The 23,524-nt window shown below is 46.1% G+C and overlaps 3 protein-coding genes, 1 long non-coding RNA gene and 1 other non-coding gene across 11 annotated transcripts in view; 3 read left to right on the top strand and 2 right to left on the bottom strand.

Moving 5' to 3' along the window:
- Positions 1–962: 962 nt before the first annotated feature.
- On the top strand, positions 963–5,838 carry LOC115566004 (uncharacterized). Its single transcript, XR_003980932.1, has 5 exons — positions 963–1,005; positions 1,320–1,403; positions 3,644–3,827; positions 4,451–4,599; positions 5,780–5,838. It is a non-coding gene; the product is annotated as an uncharacterized LOC115566004 (long non-coding RNA).
- LOC115566561 (U6 spliceosomal RNA) lies at positions 1,978–2,083 on the bottom strand. Its single transcript, XR_003981046.1, has one exon. It is a non-coding gene; the product is annotated as a U6 spliceosomal RNA (small nuclear RNA).
- haus2 (HAUS augmin like complex subunit 2) lies at positions 4,347–7,927 on the bottom strand. Of its 2 annotated transcripts, none has more exons than XM_030391743.1 (7): positions 7,774–7,927; positions 7,142–7,228; positions 5,827–5,925; positions 5,416–5,485; positions 5,114–5,246; positions 4,873–4,981; positions 4,347–4,581 (listed from the first exon to the last, which is right to left on the bottom strand). In XM_030391743.1, the coding sequence occupies exons 2-7, from the start codon at positions 7,226–7,228 to the stop codon at positions 4,465–4,467; spliced, it is 615 nt and encodes a 204-aa protein (XP_030247603.1). In that variant the 5' UTR covers positions 7,774–7,927; the 3' UTR covers positions 4,347–4,464. The 2 variants fall into 2 exon arrangements, with proteins under 2 accessions (XP_030247603.1, XP_030247605.1); XM_030391745.1 differs by having other exon boundaries at positions 7,142–7,269; positions 7,774–7,926.
- Positions 7,928–8,336: 409 nt separating this feature from the next.
- lrrc57 (leucine rich repeat containing 57) lies at positions 8,337–12,930 on the top strand. 6 transcript variants are annotated; one of them, XM_030391737.1, is made up of 6 exons: positions 8,337–8,474; positions 8,870–9,154; positions 9,963–10,098; positions 10,556–10,824; positions 10,931–11,116; positions 11,578–12,930. In XM_030391737.1, exons 2-6 carry the CDS (start codon positions 9,071–9,073, stop codon positions 11,617–11,619), a joined length of 717 nt encoding a protein of 238 aa, XP_030247597.1. In that variant the 5' UTR covers positions 8,337–8,474; positions 8,870–9,070; the 3' UTR covers positions 11,620–12,930. The 6 variants fall into 6 exon arrangements, with proteins under 6 accessions (XP_030247597.1, XP_030247598.1, XP_030247599.1 ...); XM_030391738.1 differs by having other exon boundaries at positions 8,348–8,474; positions 8,840–9,154; XM_030391739.1 differs by having other exon boundaries at positions 8,389–8,558.
- A 944-nt stretch (positions 12,931–13,874) lies between these two features.
- Positions 13,875–23,524, top strand: part of tyro3 (TYRO3 protein tyrosine kinase) — a 20,468-nt gene continuing 10,818 nt past the window's right edge. Inside the window, exons 1-10 of the mRNA XM_030392273.1 lie at positions 13,875–14,265; positions 15,798–15,981; positions 17,896–17,996; positions 18,086–18,256; positions 20,193–20,279; positions 20,518–20,633; positions 20,750–20,930; positions 21,972–22,114; positions 22,999–23,137; positions 23,228–23,351. Coding sequence (XP_030248133.1) covers positions 14,172–14,265; positions 15,798–15,981; positions 17,896–17,996; positions 18,086–18,256; positions 20,193–20,279; positions 20,518–20,633; positions 20,750–20,930; positions 21,972–22,114; positions 22,999–23,137; positions 23,228–23,351 — 1,340 coding nt within the window. The 5' untranslated portion in view covers positions 13,875–14,171. The remainder of the gene's footprint in view (positions 14,266–15,797; positions 15,982–17,895; positions 17,997–18,085; positions 18,257–20,192; positions 20,280–20,517; positions 20,634–20,749; positions 20,931–21,971; positions 22,115–22,998; positions 23,138–23,227; positions 23,352–23,524) is intronic.

Below are 23,524 nucleotides of genomic sequence, written 5' to 3'. Positions count from 1 at the left end.
CAATATTTCACACTCTAGAGACTCTTAGAGACAACTTGGACTCAGCTTACACAGAGTAACTGTAGCTTACTAGTGGGAATGCAGTCAGGGTGGGAATTTTATCATTTTAGGGGCACCAAGACCACATGACAGGGCACAAAGGCCACTGAGTAAAATGTGTTGATTTACCTTTCAGACTGATACCATAACATCCTAATTTATAATAAGACATGGATTATGTATTAACACATTTTCTTATACCAAAATCAAGTTAAAGTGACATTAGAAAGTAGTTTTTGTTAAGTAGGGTTAGGGTGAGGTGGGTTTTGTGACACCTCACTGAATATTAGTGTTATTGAATATTTCTCCCAAATAGAAATTCCCCAAAATTATGGCAAAGCACATTTTTTCCCCAAACAAAAAATTGTAGAATAACCAGCAGGAGACCACTGATGTGTGGAGTGATTTTGGTGGCACTACACTCTGAATAATACTGAAGTTATTGAATATTTTTTGTAGTTTCTCTTTTCGGTGTTGCACTTTGTAGACGGTCCCTGCGCCCTCGTCTCACAGCTGGCTGACCATACAGACCAGAGTTAATGTCCAGACGCTCGTTCTGATTAACATACGGTTGTAGCTCGTTGTCTTCCTCACTACGGTAGAAAAGAGCCGTCGTTTGTGTTTTAACAAGGTTTCACTTATGAGTTATTGATCCGGGAAGTTCGAATCTGTGAATATATTTCCAACTTTACCGGACTAAATCCTACCACATAAGTCAGTTACGTATCATATCAAACCGGCTGCGCTCGCTCGCTGTGCTGTAAGTTTCCTTCTTGTGTTTTGAGACGCTGCTGCTGTCTGAGAGGCTTTCACGTGAGATCATCGTGATGATGAGACTCCACCTGCGCGAACCGCGGACTCACTGAAGTTACTGTGAGTGACTACTGTGCACTCAGGTGGCTGTATTTAAAGGCAAGCTCGCTACGCTGACCGGGCCAGGGGCACAGAGGCCACTGTGGCCGTACGGTGAGTTTGTTTTCACGCTGCATCAAGGCCAAAGTGCGGGGCAACAGCGGCCATGGCCGCCGTGAAATTCCCTCCCTGCATGCAGTTAATGCACTGTCTCTATATTGAAACGTCATCTGATCGGCCTGATGTGATCTATTTTGAGAACTCCGATCAAAACCGATAGGGGCATTATCGGCCGATTGCGATCGGTTGCCGATCGATCGGTGCATCTCTAATATTATTTCTAATTCTAATATTTTATATCATATTTATGGATTTTTTTTATCATTGTTTTGAATTCCTTCCGTCTCATAATGATCGATCACCTGCAGCTCTCTCATCATTGATCATGTGGATGCCTCTCAGTCTTCCTGGTCTCTGACGTCACAGGTGAAGCCAACAGGTGAAGCCAACAGGTGAGAGCAGCAGATGGTGAAAGTGACGAGTTAACACTGTGTTCTCAAAAAGCCAACAACAACACGGACCTTAACTCCACTCCAGTGGCGGTTCTAGACCAGTTTTATTAGGCGGGCCAGGTCGGGTCCGGCTTTTTTGTTGGGGAGCACAAAAAGATAAATCCCTCATTCAGACAAAACATTAATTACAATTTCAGCCATTTTGATTTCTGCCTTTCCCTTCAAAACAAAATCATTGTAAGAAATCTGTCATTGTGTTATTAATGCAGACTCCCTGTCGGGGGCCACAGGGGGTCCAGACTCAGAGTTAGGGGGCACTGGACCCTGTTGCCCCCCCCCCCAGAACCGCCCCTGCTCCACTCTGGAGTCCAGTAACGTTCCAACAGTTCGGATTAAAACGTGTTTTATTGCAGTTGTTACACATAAAGACGTTTAAAGTCTGTTCAGTCGCGGGACAGCAGCGCCCTCTGCCGGCGCCGAGGTGAATTACACCACATGAAAGCTGCAGCTCTGACGTCAGCTGGATCACTGACGTCAGCTGGGTCACTGCTCTCACTTTTGTAGATTAAAAAATGAAAATGAGGAACGCTTCACGAATTTGCGTGTCATCCTTGCGCAGGGGCCATGCTAATCTTCTCTGTATCGTTCCAATTTTAGTATACGTGTAACCGAAGTTACACAGTTCTGGAGAGGGAGCAGCCTGCTTTATGTACGGGTCTGGACCCGGACCCCTGGAAGTCATGGTGCGACCCTCAGTGAGCAAATAGTGTTTCCAGAACCGCCTCAGAGCTCAGGACGGCTGTACTGTGGCTGCAGCAGCTTCAACAACTCATAAGGACCCAATCTGACCCGGTTCTGAACCATTATTAAACGTTTTGTCTGAATGCTGAAGGCTCGCAAGGCATGCTGGGAATTATATGAATGAGCCTGCGTGTCAGTGAGCGGGTGTGACGCGGTGCAGCAGCGCCCTCTGCCGGCGGGGCGGTGAATTACACCACATGGACCCGGTACCACTGGTTCTCCCGGCTGAGCCCGCCTTCCGCCGTGACTGGCGGGTTCTCCCTAGCTTCCCTTAGCCATTGGACGGTTCTCGCTAAAGAGTCCTACTCTGATTGGTTGGGCCGCTGTATCAGTCGGTATCATCGCGGCCGGAGAGGTTCGGTAGAGACGTGAGAGGAGAAGAAGACAACAACAGGTGTGATGGCGGGAGTTTGTTGTTAACAACGAGCTGTTGAACGTGTTCTACAGACGCTTTATGATAAAGTTTACAGTGTTTCTTCATTCATTCACGTCATGAAGCATTTTTCGAATTACAAAGTTGAACATTTCTAAATGTGCCGAGTGTTACAGTCTGCTCTCTGTTACATGCTGAGTGTAGTTTTATTTCTATATTTGAGTCCCGGAGGAGGAGGAGGAGGAGGAGGAGGAGGAGGTGGAGGAGAGAGGAGGAGGAGGAGGAGAGGAGGTGGAGGAAGAGAGGAGGAGGTGGAGAGGAAGAGAGGAGGAGGAGAGGAGGAGGAGAGGAGGGGGAGGAGGAGGAGGAGGAGAGGAGGAGGAGGAGGAGGAGAGGTGGAGGAGGAGAGGAGGAGGAGGAGAGGAGGAGGAGAGGAGGAGGAGGAGAGGAGGAGGAGAGGAGGTGGAGGAGGAGGAGAGGAGGAGGAGGTGGAGGAGGAGAGGAGGAGGAGGTGGAGGTGAAGGAGAGGAGGAGGAGGTGGAGGAGGAGAGGAGGAGAGGAGGAGGAGGAGGGGAGGAGGAGGTGGAGGAGAGGAGGAGGAGAGGAGGGGAGGAGGAGAGGTGGAGGAGGGGAGGAAGTGGACGGCTCCCTCTGCACCTCCTCCTTCTCCTCCTTCTCCACCTCCTCCTCCTCCTCTCCTCCTCCACTTCCACCACCCTCCTTGTCTCCTTCACTAGGTTTGTGTGCAGATGTTCTGATATTGACTTTAACAGTTTATTATATTCAATTATTTATTATTTAATCTATTTAATTTATTACCTGTCTTAATTTTAGTTATTTTGTTCATTTCTATCATTATTTCTCCTTCAATTATTGGTTTCTAATTATTTAGCTATAAATGACATTATTTCATTTGTCCTTTCAATTTTACACTCTGCTTTGTTTTGTCAAAGCACTTTGTAAACTGTGCATTGAAAAAGTTCTATATAAATAAAGTTAATTATTATTATTATCATTATTATTGTTATATTAATCTCTGTGTCTTTGTATATGTGTGTTATTTCAGGTTCTGCTTCCACACAGCTGTATAATCAGCCTGCTGCCTCGCCTGGACTCACAGGACCGTCCACAAGGTGCTGGACCTGGACGGGTGGTACTTGGTGGGCTCAGAGAACCTGGAGTGCAGGAGGATGCTGGGCTCAGCTGGAGGAGCAGAACAGGACGCAGCTTCCTGCTGCGCTCACCTGCAGGTCAGTCACAAACACGCTGCTCACACTGACACAAACACATGAAATACACAACGATTGTATAATGTTATATGTTTATATTATATTGTGTTACATAAATATCATCCCGTCTGTTCTGTAGTTTGTCTTGTGACAAGACGTGATCAGCTCATCCGTAAAATCACAGGACTCATAAAATCTGGGCACAGCCTTGGACTCTAGTGCTCCTATTGGTCAAACTGTCATGACATCATCACGTGACGCATCGAGGTCCAAAACAGTTTGTTCTGTTAGTTCACACTGTGAGAGAAGCTTCTGTGAAACGGTGGATATATTTTAACCCTTCATGAAGAACTGATCTCTCCTCCAGCTCCGCTTTTAAATATCAGCTTAAAGATCAATGAGAAAAACAAACAACATGAAATAATCCTTTAAAGGCCGCGAGGTCGAGGGTCATCAACATTCACAGTATTAACCAGGGAATAATACAAACTCATGTGATTTATAATCTGACAGACACACGAGGGACAGGAAGTCAAAAAACATTCTTTCAAAATAAGTTTTTATTACAAAAACAAAATTCAATATATGACATGATAATAACACTATTTATAATAATACTACAACTAATAACAATGTGGATCCAGCAGGATGAAGGTCATCAGGCAGACCTGTCACTCAACATGCAGCTGCTGTGGACCTCCTTCCACCGGAGAACCTGATTGGACAATCCCTCCACCTCTGCTACGTGGGACAGTAACTGGGCGAGAGAGGTGTTCTGATACAGAGAGAGAAAGTGGGTTAAAATTCAACTCAAAGCTTTATTGACAAGAAAAACAAGTTTTCATTGACAAAGAAACTGAATGTGTCTGATTTCTCTCTGAGTCACTCACATGAAGAGTACTCGAGTAAAAGTATTCAAGTATCTGATGAAAAATGCACTCAAGTATCAAAGTATCAGTAAATAACTGATAAATTACATGTATGTATAAACTGTGAGTCAGCTGATCCTCACAATCACTGTTTATATCTGATCGATGAGGAAAGTTCATCGGGTCATGTGACTCACCAGCCGACTCAGCTGGTCTCTGGCGGTGTCGCTGCAGCGGACCGACGTCGTCTTCTCCTCCAGAGTCTCTATGAAGTCCAGCAGCATCGACATCACGTCCACCACGGACCTGAACCAGCAGACAGCACAGGATCCTCAGTCAGTTTCAACCAAACTCCACTCAAAAAATAACACGTTTAGTCCCGAAGAACAAAGTTCTGTTCAAACCTGTGATGTCATCAGTTTAACACACGAGTGTTACCTGTGCAGGTGAGCCTGAACAGGCAGGTTAGTTCGGCCCAGAGGTTTCATCAGCCTCTGCCTCAGACTGTTCTGATCCTTCAGGAGGTCCTGCAGGTGATCACAGAACCTCTGCAACATGTGGAACCTCTGAGCTGCAGGACAAGAGACGACAGGAAGTGACATCACTGAATATTACTCCTATTTTAAATCAGATATTTTTTAACTCATTTAAACATTTTGGGACGCCGCTGTCTCACCTGCTCGCTTCTCCTGAGAAGAAAACCAGAATATTTCAGTTTGTTAATCTATTAAAACACTCACTGAGGTGGAAGGTGTGTGTGACGTCAGCGCTCCTCTTCTCCATCTTCAGCAGCTCCGTCTGAAGCTGCAGCTGCAACAAACACACAAAATATATTTTAATGAGAGAAAACATCAGAGTGACCTGAGCGGACAGACACGTCAGCACAACGCCTCACAGTTTCTAGTGTTTCTCTGGAAAAAACTACTGAAAGGCAAAACTCCACTTAATTGTTGCTTTATTTTAGTAACAATTGATCTCAGTATAGAAACAATTTCGTCCAAAAATAAAAACTAAAAACTAAATAAATATATCAAGATATCATCTGAACCCAGAATGATTCTTTTAAGATAAATAAATAAGATGTAAATCATTTCATTCTTTCAGTTCCAGGCTCTCAGATAAACAGGAAGTGACATCACAACAGAGTGTACCTTGTCCAGCTGTTTCTGTGTTCTGATTCGCTGTTCAGCCTTGTGCACTTGAGAGGAGAAGGCGGGGCTCAGTCTGGAGGAGGCGGAGTCTATGTCCTCCTGAGGACAGGTGAAGGTAGAACATTTTGAAAGAAGAAACAGTTTATTGATATAAACATGTCACATTTTACAAACTAACAGTAAGAATAAAGGCTCCTTCTTTGTCCCCAGACTCCCTTCACCTGTTACAGATTACCGTTCCAACACAGGAACACCCTTCACTGAGAGGGGGCGCTCCAAAACTTCATAAAACTTTGCTGATAAGCATCAGATCTTATAGGTATATACTCACTGTTGGAAAGCTGAGACTGTCGTAATTATTTTAAGCCCAAACACAAAGAAAAAAGTTATTTCCAGACCATGTAATAACCTTCTAAACTCACCATGACACTATTTTGCTCTCTTTTATTCTTTGCACCATCTTGCACTGTTCTGTTTGTATTGCTAAGTTTTTCTACTTTTATAATATTTATATAAAACATTTTTCAAGTTCACTTTGGCTTTTTCTTATCAAAATCCTGTAGTCAAAATCAAGCCAGAAACCCTGCAGAGTCTCAGCTTTCATCTGAGACCAAGATGATGTTTCTAGGTAAAGGAGTTCTCAAGTTAGAAGCCTTTGAATCTCAGTAGGCGCTCTTGGAAACCAAAAGGACCCAAGCAAAACACACAGACATGCCTTTAGAAAAAAAAATTGTGAAAAATCAATTTTTTAGTCTTTTGACTTCAGATTTTGAGTGTAGCAGCTGAGACCTGTGGCTGTGGCCTCATTGTGTCCACAGACATACCTGAGCCCTTATATCTTAGTCAGTTTATTGACATTTGAACTGGACGGAAACCAAAACCTGTGTTCCAGCCTCTGTAACTCTGTGTCAGTATGTCTTAGAATCACACTTACACTTCCAGAAAAAAACCTTCCCAACAGTACCGAGCACATCCCTGAGTCTCAAACTATGTGGGAGCTGTCATGCTTTCAATTTCGGTATGTCGTTTTGGAAAAAGAACCTTAAAATGGGGGCGTTCACTAACAGGTTAACACATGAACTTCTTTCTGTCTTTGAGTAGAAACATCTCTTTGTTGATCATGACTGGATGTGCAGTCACTTCACGGATGAGCTGGTGGATCTGGACTGTGTGTTGGAGCAGAAGTTTCTGATGAGTTGACTGAATGAAGGAATATTCTTAAACCATGAGCTGGTGTAAAGTGAACCTGTCTTATTAAATGTGTCCGACAGACGTCCACACATCAGCTTCAGACGACCTGCCGGGAGACTCTGACCTGAGACACAGCTCCTCTGGACACACATCTGGACAGCAGGCTGGCAGCTGGAGTCACTGTGAACGGAGACAGATCCCACTGCAGCATCTGGAGCAAGAGACGTCACTGATCACTGGCCTGGACACACGCTGTGGTGAGCAGACATTAAACTACCTGAAACATTCAAACTGATCTAACTTCTGGCTTTACATGAACATCTCAGATGCAGGACTTTTACCTGTAACAGAGGACTGTCACGGTGCAGTAGAAGTACTTTTACTTTAGTAAATGATCTGAACTGCATGTAGCTTAGTTACGGTGGAAGACGACTCCACCAACAGGAGAACTTGTCTATAAACTTGATCTTTATCTAAATCATTCATCTGTGTTCTACTGAATATACGCCGAACTGAGAGGTCGATCCTAAAGACTCAACATCTGTGTGTATTTTCCTCTGATAGCTCCGCACGTTTAAACAGAGAACAACCCAACTTTAAATATCCAGATTTGTAAAGGAGGTTTTGCGGAAATGATGCGGATAATAAAGAACATCCAAAAAGCGGGTTTTTTACGGTCCCGCTGACTCTGTTGGCTCACATGAAGCTGAAGACAGAAACAGACAGAGTTTAGTCACAGTTTGTGTTTCTTCTCACCGTTTATCAGACACAAACTCCTGCACAGGCACAACAACAACGGCTCCGACCCGCCCGACGGTTCGTCTTCTTCTTCTACTGCAGCAGCAGCAGCAGCAGCAGCTGACGTCATCAGTGTTGCATTACTGCCGCCTGCTGGAGACTTCACGTCACTTACTGCACATTCTGGTGCCAGACCATGTTGAAAATAAATAAAATAAATAAATAACTATGGACACTTACTCAAGTACTATATTTAAATACAGTGTTGAGGGACTCCTATGCGTCCAAACATATTTATACTGATTTAATTTAGCTTTTTTTTTGCAGTTTCAGTTCAATTATGCTAAATAAAACCAACATATAAAGTATGAACTGAAGTAGTGTGTTTGAGTTAATGGTTGTCACACTGTCCTCCTGTATTCTCTCCATCCCGAAACTTATTGAAACGTTAAACTGTGTTTGATTTGTTTTAAATGTGAATCCACCTACACGAGCTGATAACTTCAATAAATCAATCTCTTCTCAGCTCGGTTCAGTGTTTTCTGTCTTATTTGCTGTTTTGTGTTGACAAAAATCGAAAGGAGATCAAAAGTGCGCATGATCGAGAGGTGACGTCAGCCCTCTCGGCTGTCCCCATTGGTTGGCTCACCTGGGTCCCACAGCCGTTCAGTCCTCGGTGAACAGGGTCCACTCGTTGATCCGGTTCTTCTCATGGACCTGTAAGTATCATCTGGACTCTGTGGCTCTCACTTTATTACTGAGCATCTTTGAACGAAAGGCGCCATTTTGATGTTCGCTGTGCTGTAAGTAAACCCGCCCCACTTCCGGTGTGAGCTGTGTTTGTGTCCGGCTAGCATGCTAACGTCCCTGTGCTAACGAGGCTCAGGACCCACTCCCATAAACATGGTGCAGTGCAGGTGTGTACTGACGGGCTGCTTATTAACTAATTAATCAACACAACGGTGATTCGGATGTTTTCAGACTTCAGTCCGACATGTCAGCTCGGTTACTAATGTGCTAATGCTAACGAAGCTAGCTCCTCCTGCAGCCTGTTGCTTGTTGTTGATGACTCCGCTCTCTGCAGGGATTTCACCGGCTCATCTCATTAACACAGACCGCAGGAGAAGAAGAGGAGACCCGCTTAAGCTGTCGGCTCATCCCGGGACTGAGACCCACCACATCCTGTCGGGATAAGAGCTGTTGTTAGCGGCACTGAAAGTCCAGTTTCACCGCTGCAGAGCGAGAGCAGCTGCTCCGGCAGCAAGTCCAGTTCGGTTGGGACAGACAGACAGTCTCCGCCTGTCTCCGGGTCCAAATGGGGAACAGTGCACTGAAGTCTCACCTGGAGACCTCCCAGAAGACTGGGGTGTTCCAGCTGACAGCGAAGGGGCTCCAGGAGGTGAGAGACACACCTGCACACCCGGCCATGACGTCACTGCGTTTACAGTGAAGATTTGCAATAAGAAACAAAAGTCTTATAACTAAAAAAATAATCAATAAGTCTAGAATATACGTGAGATCCAACAGAAACTGGATGACTGCAGGAACCAGACCGGCTCTAAAGTTTCAGGATTTTATCCAGAAAAAAACTTATTTCCAATAAAATTTGGAAATCCAACAGAACTAAAATCTCTTCATAGAGAAATCCCAGAGGATTTTATTGGATGCAGTAGATTAGAAACAGATTTCCAGTAGGATGTATGAAATCCTAACAGAACCAAACATTCAGGATTCCTGAAAGATTCTGTTGGAAAAGTAAAAACTGGAGGACTTTCTGACGAGGGAAACGTTTAACAGATCTGAGCGGATGACGCTGATCCACTCAGACATAATCTGCTGTTTTTCCCAAAATATGTTGAGAATAAAGTCACTGCACACAAAGAGACCACACAGAACCTCTGATCAGGTTCTGCAGTCCGTCACATTTTCAGTTTTCAGGTCGTGAACAGAATCTTTTTGGGTTATGGTCAAAAAACAAAACATTTGAAAACGTTAACTCTGATTCTAAGAAACTGAAACAGACATTAATTGGTGTTGATGTTTTGAATAAATAAACAGATGAATCTAATGAACAGCTGTGTGTCGTCAGAAACCTGCAGCTGGACTCGATCCATCAGAGCATTTCCTCCTCATTGTTTCTCAGGATTGACTATCTGTCAGCGCTGGTTCAGACATCAGAGGCTCAGACTTCCTGTTTGTGTTTTCAGTTTCCAGAGGAGCTGCAGCGCCTCACCAGTAACCTGCGGACCGTGGATCTGTCGGGGAACAAGATCGAGGTTCTTCCTGCCTCTATCGGAAACTTCCTGCAGCTCAAGAGTCTGACGCTCAACTCCAACAAACTCAGTGAGTGTTTGCTGTCGGCGCTCTGCAGACGGTTCTCTTTAGCTTTTATAAGACAGAACAGCTGCAGAGGAAACAGGGAGAGACGAGGGATGGACACAAAGTCCAGGAGCAACACGGGTCTGCTGGTCTGTGATTGGATCATTTTTACAATTTTCAGAGAGTGAGCTCTTTAGAAACTGAAGATCGGCGCGCGGGTGGTCGAGTGGTTAGAGCGCATGCCATAAACACAGCCGACCCCGGTTCGATTCCGGCCGGAGGTCCTTTGCTGCAGGTCACATCCTTCTCTCTCCCATATTTCCTGTCTGTCTACTGCTAATAAAGGTGTCTATGCCAACAAAAAAAAAGAAAAGAAAATGAAGATCAAGAACCACAGATCTGGTTTTGGTGTCTCTGTCGGGTCAGAGCCAGCCCGGATCATTCAGTAACGTCCAGTTGTTTGTTGACTTTCTGTCCTCAGCCTGCATCCCCGGTGAGATCTCCAAGCTGAAGAAACTGGAGACTCTGTGTCTGAATGGGAACCGGATCCAGCAGCTGCCCCCCACTCTGGGCCAGCTCAAAGCTCTGCGGACCCTCAGCCTGTCCGGGAACCAGTTCTCAGAGTTCCCCTCCGGACTGGGAACCCTGAGGCATCTGGACCTGCTGGACCTGTCCCGCAACCAGATCCAGAATGTCCCCGCGGAGGTGTCAGAGCTGCAGGCCATCGAGATCAACCTCAACCAGAACCAGGTACCTCCGGTCTCACAGTTCTGTCAGAACACTGTGAGACACCAGAACACCAAACAGCGAGTATGATGCTCCTCCACGCTCCCTCATTGTCCTCCTCTCACTCCAGATCTCCATCCTGTCGGCGGCGGTGGCCACGTGTCCCCGTCTGAAGGTCCTCCGTCTGGAGGAGAACTGTCTGGAGCTGTCCTCCATCCCTGTGTCCATCCTGAGGGACTCCCAGGTGTCTCTGTTCTCTGTGGAGGGAAACCTGTTCGAGGTGAAGAATCTCCGAGACCTGGAGGGATACGACAAGGTCAGACCTGCTTCCTTCTGCTTTTGTAATAGTCTCTGCTGGTCTCTAATGGTTTCTGATGGTCTCTAATGGTCTCTGATGGTCTCTAATGGTCTCTGCTGGTCTCTGATGGTCTCTGCTGGTCTCTAATGGTCTCTGATGGTCTCTAATGGTCTCTAATGGTCTCTGATGGTCTCTGATGGTCTCTAATGGTCTCTAATGGTCTCTAATAGTCTCTGCTGGTCTCTGATGGTCTCTAATGATTTCTGATGATCTCTAATAGTCTCTGATGGTCTCTGCTGGTCTCTAATGGTCTCTGATGGTCTCTAATAGTCTCTAATGGTCTCTAATGATTTCTGATGTTCTCTGATGGTCTCTGATGGTCTCTGATGGTCTCTAATAGTCTCTAATGGTTTCTGATGGTCTCTGATGATCTCTAATAGTCTCTAATGGTCTCTGATGGTCTCTGTTGTCTCCTTTAGTACATGGAGCGGTTCACAGCCACCAAGAAGAAGTTTGCCTGAAGACGCTCGATGATGAAGCCGAACTTTAGAGCGTCGGGGTCAAAAGAGACTCCACCCACCGCTGCTGCTTCTTCTTCTGCTGCTAAAATACAGACCCTACACAGCTGGGACAGTCCTCCTCACATGGCTCTCCCCACCGGACCGGACACAGAGACAAAGAGGACGTCTGTCCAACACCAGTCCTGCTGCTTCAGTCTGAATCATTTAACCTGCAGACGGACAGACGGACACAGAGGACGTGAAGAAGCAGGATTAACAGGAGAGAAGAAGAAAGTGTCTCCAGCAGAGACTCAGGAACAGAAACATTAACACATGATATCACTTTAATGTTTGTCTCTTTAAATTATTATTTAACTGAACACTTAAACTCATCAGATGTCTCAGAGAACAAAGTGAACAGCAGGATGAAGATGATGATGTCATCAGTCTGTCACTCAAACAGAATCTGTTCATCAAACTGAGAATGATGTTAGACTGAAGTGAACATTATTAAAATGTAACTTTGTGAGTAATAATGTAACACGAGTGCATAAATTCTATCAGCTGAGATAAAGATGCTTATTCTGTAAAGTTTTTGTTTAACGTGAGAAGTTTATGATCATTCAAACAAATTAATATCATTTATATTCCTGTTTTCTCCGACTGAAGAACAGCAGGTGTGATGAAGGACGGATGACTTCTCAGTACCATGATTCTTTTAGGATTTAAATCTTTCATCTGAAATATGAATTCTTTGGATTCAAACATCAGAACAAAGTTCTGACTCACCTGCTGCAGAACATTAATGATCGTGAAGGTTATCGAGAGTTCAGCTGTTTCATGTGAAGAGAGTCGGGAGACGATTCTGAAGACCGGCTGTCTTTATTTCACATGTTCGCTGTTCGATTGATCGGGTCTGAACACTAACTTCTAACGTCTTTAAAGGACACTTCCACGTAACTTTGGAGGTTTGTTTTGTGTTTTTGTTTCTCTAAAACATTTTTCTGTCGTTACTGAGTCAGTTTTATTACCAAGTGTTGGTTTTCACTTCCTGCTGCAGAAATCTGAAGTTTCTGGTCCAGTTTGTTCAAAACCCGCTCGGTGCTCTGGTCCATTATTATTTTTGTCCTTTTAAACATATTTTACAGGAGAAACTAAAAACTGTACAAACTTCTGATAGATTCAGTGCAGTACTCAGATCATGTACTTGAGTAAAAATACTTCCACAGTGTGTAGAAATACTTTGTTACAAGTATAAATCCTGCATTCAAAGGTGAATAAAACTACAATATCTAAATATACTGAAATATTAAAAGTACTCATTATGCAAAATGGCTTAATTCACGTTCTTTCATTACAAACGTATTATTAGTGGTGAAAAGTAACTAAGTACATTTACTTAAGCTCTGTACTTAATTTTAATTCAAGGTACTTTGATGGTTTCCATTTTATCACCTTTATACTTTTACTCCATTACAGTGATGTACTTCTTACTCTGCTACATTGTTCTGATAACTTCAGTTAATAGTTACTTTACAGATTAAACTGAACTGATTTCCTCATCAGATAAAAACAGTGACGTCATGATCTGCTTACTCACAGTAAACAGTTTATACATGCAGCACCTGAGCTCTGATGTCACACCACCAGGTGGCGGTCATGCGCAGTGAGTCTCACACACACACACACACACACACACACCTCCTCCCCTCCACATTCCTCAGGGAGTGAGACCGAACAGTGTGAAGCTAGACGGAATGTAAACTAAACTTCCGGTTATACGTTTTTATTGAATTCCTAAACATTTAACTTATTGATTTTATTATTGTATCTTTTATAGTTAAGTTTATTTGTAATTACCATCTGAGATGATTGACAGAATAAAAGTGTAACGTGTATGAAATAAACGTTTTAAATGATGTCTGTTGCTGTTCCGTGTCAGTATTCTATGAGCTGCCACTCAGAAAATACAATAAATAAATATATAAATAAATATATAGTTAAATGCTTGTTTACGAGTGAATGAAAGAAATTGTTGAAAATTAAATGATTTGATCAAAAAATGAAATATAAACTAAACTGAAAATCTTCTGATTTGTGTTTTTTTAATGACTTATGTCGCTGATTCAGTCTGTGAATATGAAATATAAACGTTCAACTTAAAGTTGTGTGTAAAATATTTAAAATATTTAAAATCTAAAGTTTTTTAAAATATGAACGTCTTTTATTTTTGAAGGCAATTGATTTCCGGTGTCGTCGTGCTGTAATGTCTCTACCTTGACGCCATTTTGTGCCTGAGTCCAGCCGCGGCGGGACGTGAGGTTCTGCTGCTGGTCCAAAGTTACACCAGCTCCGTGTTTTCTCTCCTGGACGGAACACGAAGAGAACTTTCATCTTGAATCAGCAGTTTGTTTCTCGGAACCCTGAACCCGTCTGTATGAGTTTAACGTGTTCTGGTCCGGACCGCTGGACCCAGTTCTTTTCTCCGGTGGACATCCTGTTTGTCCGGCTGGAGATGAGGCTTCAGTGAGGGAAAGAGACCGAGCCGAGCAGAACTGACCCGGTTTCTGCTGATGACGGTTTCACAGCCACAGAATGAGAAGATGAAGCTGGTTCTGTGGGTTCTGGTGTTTTTGTCCCGGAGTCCCGGAGGCAGCTGCGGACACGGTGAGTGCTCACTGGGTCAGTGACGTTACATCAGTTCGTGGTTCGGAGTTTATTCGTCGAAGTCCAGAATGTGGTGAAATGTGGCTTCTTTTCTTCTGGTGAATTTAAAGTTTCCGTCGTTTGAATCTGATGAACTCTGAACGAGCCGCAGCTGATCTGATGTCAAACTTCTTCTGTTTACTGCGACTCTGATCCTGTTAGTGAGAAGCTGAATCAGTGAAAACCTCAAAATGTCATCAGAATAAATCACTGTTAGTTCGATGTGTCGATGCCGAATCAAGCAGGAGACAAGTGTAAACTTAAAGAAGTCCGAGTTGTGTTTGTTCTTCAACAGAAACGAGCTAAAAAGCAAAAGCATCCGATTTTCTCCTTTTCCGAATGAAGTTTGGTGCCAGAACTCTGGCCGCAGAGTTTAACTGCGTTCACTGGCCAAAGTGCAGCTTCACGGCTGTTTCTGGGGCGACATGAGGGAATGTGAGTCCACAGAGGCTTTATCACCCGCAGCAAGCAACCAGAACACTGTGTTACCAGCTGGACCGATAACAGACTCATAAACTTAGGTTTAGATAAGAAAAAGCTAATTAATTGCATTGTTAGGAAATTGCGTCACGTGTTTGCATTGATAAAATAATTCATCAAGAAAACAAAGAAATGGAACCAAAATAAAACCCAAAACATATTTCACAGTTTGAAACTTTCATCACTAAAGTGTTTAAACCACCTGTGGTGAGGAGGTGTGTGTGTGTGTGTGTGTGTGTGTATTCAGACTGATGGATGCTGCTCTCCCACAATGCACTGCACAGAGGAAGCTTCCACATATTAAAGTAAATCCTATCTGGAGGTGTATGATGACATCACCACCGGCTCAGTGTTGGATGCCTGGTGATGTCATGAGTGGAGGGAAATGACACCCAGTGATGTCATGAGTGGAGGGTTGTGATGCGTGTGGGATCTGACAGGTGATGATGTCACTGAGTCTGACTGGAGGAGCTGCTGTGATCAGTGAAAGTCGGACATGTTGGTTTCATCCTCGTCTGCTGATTGTTCAGTTAGACAGCAGAAGAAGAAGACGTCCTGTGGACCGCATGAAGGGACGACATGAGTGTTGTTTTTACACCATGGAGACATTTCTTCTTCTTCTTCTTCTTCTCTTGTCAAAGTGTTAAATTTCACTTCCTGCTGACAGAAACCTGCTCGGTGTTCTGCTCCTTCAGACTAGTTTTACAGGATAAACAAGAACTGTAGAACTTCTGATGGATTCAGGAGATTCTGGCTCAGTCCAGGTGATCAGCACTCAGATCACATTCTTCAGTAAAAGTACTTCCACAGTGTGTAGAAATACTTTGATTCAAGTAGAAGTCCTTCATTCAAAGGTGAGTAAACATGTTTGCATCAAAAACACTTCAGTGTTAAAAGTAAAAGTACTTATTACACAAAATGGCTCAATTGAAATTGACCTCCGACTGAAGCTCTTTTAACGACGCCGTCCTCTTCTTCTTCAGTGGTTTAACAGCCTCTCGTCTCTCCTGCAGGTGTGATGTTCACGAAGCACCCGTCCAATCAGACGGTGTCTCAGGGGAACGCGGCTCGGCTCGGCTGCGCCGTCCAGGGAGTGTCGGAGCCGGACATCGTGTGGATGAAGGACGGAGAGAAACTGTACAGCACCGACCAGATGTTCATCACTCTGGGAGAGCAGCACTGGGAGACCTACCACAGGTTCATAAACCAAAAATCAATACATCAGTACATCAATCAATACATCAGTCAGTACATCAATCAGTGGGAGCAGGAGAAAATCTGTAGGATATCAGAGAAGGTCTAAACGTCGAGTTTCAAACGTGTTAAACATGTTAAAAACATCATGAAGTCTGGTGCAGAGGTCACTGTGTCTGCTCTGTTTGATGGTTAAACATCAACATTCACAGTAAATACAGGCGAGCGCCTGCTTCTCCTCCTCCACCTCCTTTACTCCTCCTCCACCACCTTTCTCTCAATGAAATGTAATTTTTAAACATATAAAAATTGTTGGATTGACTTTAATAATCCGACGGTCAGTGAACGCACCGTCCCTTCATCCTCTGCAGCAAACATTCGGATCAGTTCACCGTCAGGACTCCAGCAGCCGGGCTCACGGCTTCAGAGGCCTCTGGGGAAACTGATCCGCTCTGATGGCTGATGTGAGATCAGGATTCTTTACTCTGGGAGTGTTTAAACAGGCTGAATGTGAGTGAGGGGCTGACCTCAGATCAGTGTGAGCAGCAGCTGGTTAATCAGCTTAACACTCAGATTCCTGAACACAAAGAAAAAAAACCACCCGCAGAACCACCCTCAGAACCACCCTCAGAACCACCCTCAGAACCACCCACAGAACCACCCTCAGAACCACCCACAGAACCACCCACAGAACCACCCTCAGAACCTCCCTCAGAACCACCCTCAGAACCACCCTCAGAACCACCCACAGAACCACCCTCAGAACCACCCACAGAACCACCCTCAGAACCACCCACAGAACCACCCACAGAACCACCCTCAGAACCACCCACAGAACCACCCACAGAACCACCCTCAGAACCTCCCGCAGAACCACCCTCAGAACCACCCACAGAACCACCCTCAAAACCACCCACAGAACCACCCTCAAAACCACCCACAGAACCACCCACAGAACCACCCTCAGAACCTCCCGCAGAACCACCCACAGAACCACCCACACAACCACCCTCAGAACCACCCACAGAACCACCCTCAGAACCTCCCGCAGAACCACCCACAGAACCACCCACACAACCACCCTCAGAACCACCCTCAGAACCACCCTCAGAACCACCTGCAGAACCACCCGCAGAACCACCCACACAACCACCCGCAGAACCAACCGCAGAACCAACCGCAGAACCACCCGCAGAACCCCCCGCAGAACAACCCTCAGAACCCCCCGCAGAACCCCCCGCAGAACCACCCGCAGAACCCCCCGCAGAACCACCCGCAGAACCACCCGCAGAACAACCCGCAGAACCCCCCGCAGAACAACCCTCAGAACCACCCTCAGAACCACCCGCAGAACAACCCTCAGAACCACCCGCAGAACCCCCCGCAGAACCCCCCGCAGAACAACCCTCAGAACCACCCTCAGAACCACCCGCAGAACCAACCGCAGAACCACCCTCAGAACAACCCTCAGAACCACCCGCAGAACCACCCGCAGAACCAACCGCAGAACCACCCTCAGAACCACCTGCAGAACCACCTGCAGAACCACCCTTCTTCTTCTGTAGTTCTCACTTTGAGCTGCTGTTTCCCAACCAGCTGACTGGTTTCTGGTTCTAGTTGAGGTTCTGGTTCCAGTCTAGTTGCTGGTTCCCTTTAAGGTTCTTGTTCTGGTTTTTGTTCTGGTTCCAGTTTAGTGTTTGGTTCTGGAGAATGTTCTAATTTGGGTTGGAGTTTAGTTTCAGGTTCTGGATGAGGTTCCTGTTCTAGTTAAGCTTCTGGTTCTGATTCCAGTGAAATTGATGTAATCCAGTTTGGTTTCTGGTTCAAGATGAAGTTCTGGTTCCAGTAAGTTTGTGTTTCCAGTTTTGTTTCTGGTTCTGGTTGATGTACTAACGTTCCATCCGTTCTTGTCTCCAGTGTGAAGTCGGTCCAGCAGCAGGATGCGGGTCAGTACTGGTGTGAGGTGGAGTTCCATGACCTGACGTTCTCCTCTGAACGGGCCTGGATCACAGTGGAAGGTGAGGACAGTGAACGCACCTCCTGTCTGTCTCACAGGTGTGTCTGTGTTTGGACTCTTCAGTAACTCTTCACTTCCTGTCTCCTGCAGGCGTCCCTCACATCGTCCAGGAGCCGCAGGACGTGGCGACATTCCCCAACGTTCCCTTCAACCTCACCTGTGGCGCCGTCGGCCCCCCTGAGCCCGTCGAGGTCCAGTGGTTCCTGGGAGGAGTCCATCAGGGAGAGCCCAGACCGTCCCCGTCAGTCCTCTACGTCCAAGGTGAGAAAACCTCCTGTCTTAAACTGGAAGACGATGCTGAAATCCTTTCAAGGTGCATCATGGGAAATGTAGGATTCTTCTCCACTCTGCTGCTCAGATGATGTTTGCCTCACCCCGACCCGGCCCAGCCAGGTGAGTCATACACATGTGAGCGCTGGAAGTAACCCAAAGGTCGGTCCTGACGGGTGGAGTCCCAGTGAACCACAAATCTGCCTGTCTGCCTCTCTCCTCACCTGCCTGTCTCTCTCCTCACCTGTCTGTCTCTCTCCTCACCTGTCGGCCTCTCTTTCTCCTCACCTGTCTGCCTCTCTTTCTCCTCACCTGTCTGCCTCTCTTTCTCCTCACCTGTCTGCCTCTCTTTCTCCTCACCTGTCTGCCTCTCTCCTCACCTGTCTGTCTCTTTCTCCTCACCTGTCTGCCTCTCTCCTCACCTGTCTGCCTCTCTCCTCACCTGCCTGTCTCTCTCCTCACCTGCCTGTCTCTCTCCTCACCTGTCTGCCTCTCTCCTCACCTGTCGGCCTCTCTTTCTCCTCACCTGTCTGCATCTCTTTCTCCTCACCTGTCTGCCTCTCTCCTCACATGCCTGTCTTTCTACTCACCTGTCTGCCTCTCTTTCTACTCACCTGTCTGCCTCTCTTTCTCCTCACCTGTCTGTCTCTCTCCTCACCTGTCTGCATCTCTTTCTCCTCACCTGTCTGCCTCTCTTTCTCCTCACCTGTCTGCCTCTCTTTCTCCTCACCTGTCTGCATCTCTTTCTCCTCACCTGTCTGCCTCTCTTTCTCCTCACCTGTCTGCCTCTCTTTCTCCTCACCTGTCTGCCTCTCTCCTCACCTGTCTGTCTCTTTCTCCTCACCTGTCTGCCTCTCTCTCTCACCTGTCTGCCTCTCTTTCTACTCACCTGTCTGCCTCTCTTTCTACTCACCTGTCTGCCTCTCTGTCTCCTCCCTGTCTGCTCTCTCTCCTCACCTGTCTGTCTCTCTCCTCACCTGTCTGCATCTCTTTCTCCTCACCTGTCTGCCTCTCTTTCTCCTCACCTGTCTGCCTCTCTTTCTCCTCACCTGTCTGCCTCTCTTTCTCCTCACCTGTCTGCCTCTCTCCTCACCTGTCTGCCTCTTTCTCCTCACCTGTCTGCTCTCTTTCTCCTCACCTGTCTGCATCTCTTTCTCCTCACCTGTCTGCCTCTCTTTCTCCTCACCTGTCTCCTCTCTTTCCCTCACCTGTCTCCCTCTCTCCTCACCTGTCTCCCTCTCTCCTCACCTGTCTCCCTCTCTCCCTCCTCCTCACCTGTCTCCCTCTCTCCTCACCTGTCTCCCTCTCTCCCTCACCTGTATGTCCCTCTTTTCACCTGTCTACCTCTCTCCTCACCTGTCTGTCTCTCTTTCTCCTCACCTGTCTATCTGCCTTCATTCATCATCCTCTGAAGTGACAGGAAGTGAGGACAAAACTATCAAAATAAGAGACATTCTTTCTGTGTTGCGTCTGTTCAGGTGTTCATCCTGTGGTTTCTTCTCGCCAATTGATTTTTTTTTATCATAAATAGTTCCACCGTGCTGGGAAATGGAAACACACACACACAAACACACACACACACAGTGTTTCCTGTCAGTGAGTCGTGTTGTTTTACAGCTGGTGGGGCCTTAAAGGAACATTTCCCTCTAAATCAGTGAAAGTGATCTCACGTATTGATCCCTTATTGGCTGGTCACAGGTTACATGGAGGAAGGAGGAAAGAAGAGGAAGTATAAAATATGATCAAATGAAAATACTCAAGTACAAAAGCAAGTATTTCTTCAGTAAATGTACTTAGTTACTCTCCACCACTGCACACACATTAGGCAGGACTGAAGGAATCGACTTTCTGTGTGGACGGCAGGTAGCACTGCTGACAGAACCAAAGTGATCAATAGAACACCTGATCAGTAACTGTCTGTCTGCAGGAGTGAACGTCAGTGTGAAGTTTTACTGTGAAGCGAAGAATGCCAGAGGAATCTCCGTCTCTAGAACTGGAACTGTTCACATCAAAGGTGAGTTCACCTGCTGGAGTCAGTCAGCAGCTTCATTTACTAAGAAGATTATTTTATTCATTGTATTATTCAGAAAGTCGGTAACACAAGCACAAGCAATGAGTGTGATGCTAACGTTAGCATGACATGATGCTAGAAGCAGCTCCAAACACTGACACGCCTGCTGGAACTAGTTGGAACTGTTGCTGAGCTGTGATTGGATGGTAACTCTCTGGGGGCGGGGCTCTCTTTCTCTCAGTGTTGCCTGCAGCCCCGATCGAGCTGCAGGTTCTGAGGATGGTGGACGACAATGTCACGTTGTCATGGAAACCAGGATTCACAGGACACTCTGAGCTGTCCACCTGCATCCTCCAGGTAACACGTGCGTACACACACACACACACACACACACACACACACTCCAGTGGGCTGATTGAAAATGATACTAGTCTTCTTCTTCTTCTGCTTCTTCTTCTTCTTCTACTCGTCAGCTGTCGAGGCGCTCAGTCCGGAGGTGGGACCTCCCTCAGAAGGAGGTTGTGGTTCCTCCTCACCTTCAGGTTCTGTCCGGTCTGCGGAGCCACTCCAACTACAGCGTCAGGGTCTCCTGTGTGAACGAGGTGGGGGCGTCGCCCTTCTCCCCCTGGCTGCACTTCACCACTCTCGAAGCGGGTAAGTGACGTGGTCGAGGTGTTTATTCTAAAATAAACTCAATTCTGTGGAGCAGAATTATTCCTCTGAATACATCTTGATGGAGGTTCAGGTTTTGTAAACAGTTTGTTCATTGATACAGAAATCATGAAAAGTTTTAATAAAAATAAATTTAAGAAAGATAAATAACTGCAGAGATCCTGCTGTCTGCTGGCTTCCTGTTTACTGTGAGCTTCAATAGTCGCTAGCTGGGAGCTGGTTTGTTGTGTGTGTTTGTGTGTTTGTGTGTGTGTGTGGTCCAGCTGGAGGTGATCCAGTAGATTCCAGTCCTCTCCGTACAATCAGCTTTTGTCTGTGGCCTCAATCCATATGAAAGGACTCTGCTGCGGCCTGCAGTCTCTGCAGCGCCCCCTGCAGGCTGAACTGTGACTCTGACCTCAGACCTGTAGGAAGGAGAGCTGCATGTCATCAGTCATGTACATAGCATTTGAAGCATTGTTTCTCATGATGATGTTAGCATAGCATTAGAAGCATTGTTTCTCATGATGATGTTAGCATAGCATTAGAAGCATTGTTTCTCATGATGATGTTAGCATAGCATTAGAAGCATTGTTTCTCATGATGATGTTAGCATAGCATTAGAAGCATTGTTTCTCATGATGATGTTAGCATAGCATTAGAAGCATTGTTTCTCATGATAATGTTAGCATAGCATTAGAAGCATTGTTTCTCATGATAATGTTAGCATAGCATCAGACGCATTGTTTCTCATGATAATGTTAGCATAGCATTAGAAGCATTGTTTCTCATGATAATGTTAGCATAGCATTAGAAGCATTGTTTCTCTTGATAATGTTAGCATAGCATTAGAAGCATTGTTTCTCATGATAATGTTAGCATAGCATTAGAAAAAGCTGTACACAGTTTCAGCATGAGGAGAAAAACACTGACACATCTGCTGGGATAGTAGCTGTTGCTGATTGGAGGATAACTTTGAAACGTCACTATCCTGATGACACCTGTCACGTACCTGTTGATGACTGTGTGTCATGGCGTCCTCAGTGCCGTCGGCGGCCCCCAGGAACCTGACGTTTGATCTGTCGGAGCAGCAGCTGTCGCTGAACTGGGCCAAGCTGAAGGACGACGAGCTGCAGGGGAAACTGTTGGCCTACAAGGTTCAGTGGACTCTAGGAGGAGAACCACAGGTGAGTGTGTGTGTGTGTGTGCATGTGTGTGTGTATCAGGTCAACAACTCAGCTTTGTGCAGGTCACATGTAAACACTCAGGTGTGTGTGTGCAGTGACATCATAAACTCCACACTGACCTGAATAATGAGGTGTGTGTGTGTGAAGCTGTTTACACACTCAGTCATTACGTCACCATGACTGATGATTATTGATCATCTGTGTGTGTGTGTGTGTGTGTGTGTGTGTGTGAGGGTGTGTGTGTGTGTGTGTGTGTGTGTGAGACCTTCACAGTGTTGGGCAGGTTACTCAGTAGGTGTAATAGATTACTCTTCAGGTATGACCTGTTAGAGGTTTGAATATGACTTTTCTCATCAGAAGTAGAGACTGATGTCACTTGTTATATGATCGTAGAACTTGACATCAGGCATCAACGCAGCAACGAGCTTCTTTCCGTCTCGTCCTCGTGACGTCCTGCTCTGAAGTCCAGTTTCTGTAGTCTGTCTTGAGCTGGTGCTGCCTCGTGTCCAGAACCAGTTGGGTTTGACCGCGTCCCTGTGTTCCGTGTCAGCTGAGACGCACGCCTCTCTGTCCGTCTGCTAGTGTAATCCATTACTATGATAATATTACAGTAGTAGTTGCTGCCCAGAACTGGAGCTTTAGTGGTGTTTGTGTACAAGCAGCAGAACATGAAGCTCTGTGATTGGCTGTTTGTGAGTGAACTGCACCATGGGAGTTCTACTTGACTTCTTTCCTTCAGGGGTCAGATGTGTTCTGACACAGCGGCTCATCTTTTGTTCTGATGATTCGTCCAGTTTGACTCAGAAACACAGAACATGCAGACCTGGCAGCAGGTCCTGGACCAGCTGCTCTCTCTCCTCTGAAGCTGTTCTCTGTGTGTTCAGGAGCCTCTGCTGTTTAAGGAGAACTCGGCTCAGCTGTCAGGAGGAGGACGTTTCTTCAACGCCTCCTTCCAGGTGTCAGCCTGCACCTCAGTGGGCTGTGGACCCTGGAGCCCCCCGGTGCTGGTGCTGCCCGCCTCAGGTAAACGACACGCCTGAATGTGATGTCACCGCTCCGCTGTCTGATTTTAGTTTTCACCACATGTTTTTCGACCCTCTGCTGGCCTCTCAGTCCAGGTCCAGGTCCAGCGGAGCCACATGTGGGTCGGGCTGCTGCTCGGCCTGCTGGTGGCCACCGTGGTCGGACTGCTGCTCGCCGCCATCGCTCACCGCCGCGGGAAGGAGACGCAGTTTGGGTACAGAACAGCTATAATAACAATAATAATCATAATTCATCTGCTGATCTCATGTTCAGACTGAAACCAACAGTGAATCCTACAAACAGCGTCCTGCTGCCAGGAGCACACGGACACATGAAATATAGATTTGTGCTGACTCAGTAGGAAGACTTCAGACAGGAAGTCAGAGC

This window comes from Sparus aurata, chromosome 16 (assembly GCF_900880675.1).
Source record: "Sparus aurata chromosome 16, fSpaAur1.1, whole genome shotgun sequence".
Taxonomy (NCBI): Eukaryota; Metazoa; Chordata; class Actinopteri; order Spariformes; family Sparidae; genus Sparus; species Sparus aurata.
This window is presented reverse-complemented; position numbering and strand designations above follow the sequence as displayed.

Bases quoted from the DNA above. Each gene is read 5' to 3' on its own strand.
- haus2 (XM_030391743.1), bottom strand. From the start codon at position 7,228: ATGCTGCAGTGGGATCTGTCTCCGTTCACAGTGACTCCAGCTGCCAGC. The intron at 5,247-5,415 runs GTGAGTGTTTTA...CTTGTCCTGCAG, and splicing joins CACACACACCTTCCACCTCA to CTCAGAGGTTCCACATGTTG. The intron at 4,982-5,113 runs GTAACACTCGTG...CTGCTGGTTCAG, and splicing joins GTTCAGGCTCACCTGCACAG to GTCCGTGGTGGACGTGATGT.
- lrrc57 (XM_030391737.1), top strand. From the start codon at position 9,071: ATGGGGAACAGTGCACTGAAGTCTCACCTGGAGACCTCCCAGAAGACT. The intron at 10,825-10,930 runs GTACCTCCGGTC...CTCTCACTCCAG, and splicing joins TCAACCTCAACCAGAACCAG to ATCTCCATCCTGTCGGCGGC. The intron at 11,117-11,577 runs GTCAGACCTGCT...TGTCTCCTTTAG, and splicing joins ACCTGGAGGGATACGACAAG to TACATGGAGCGGTTCACAGC.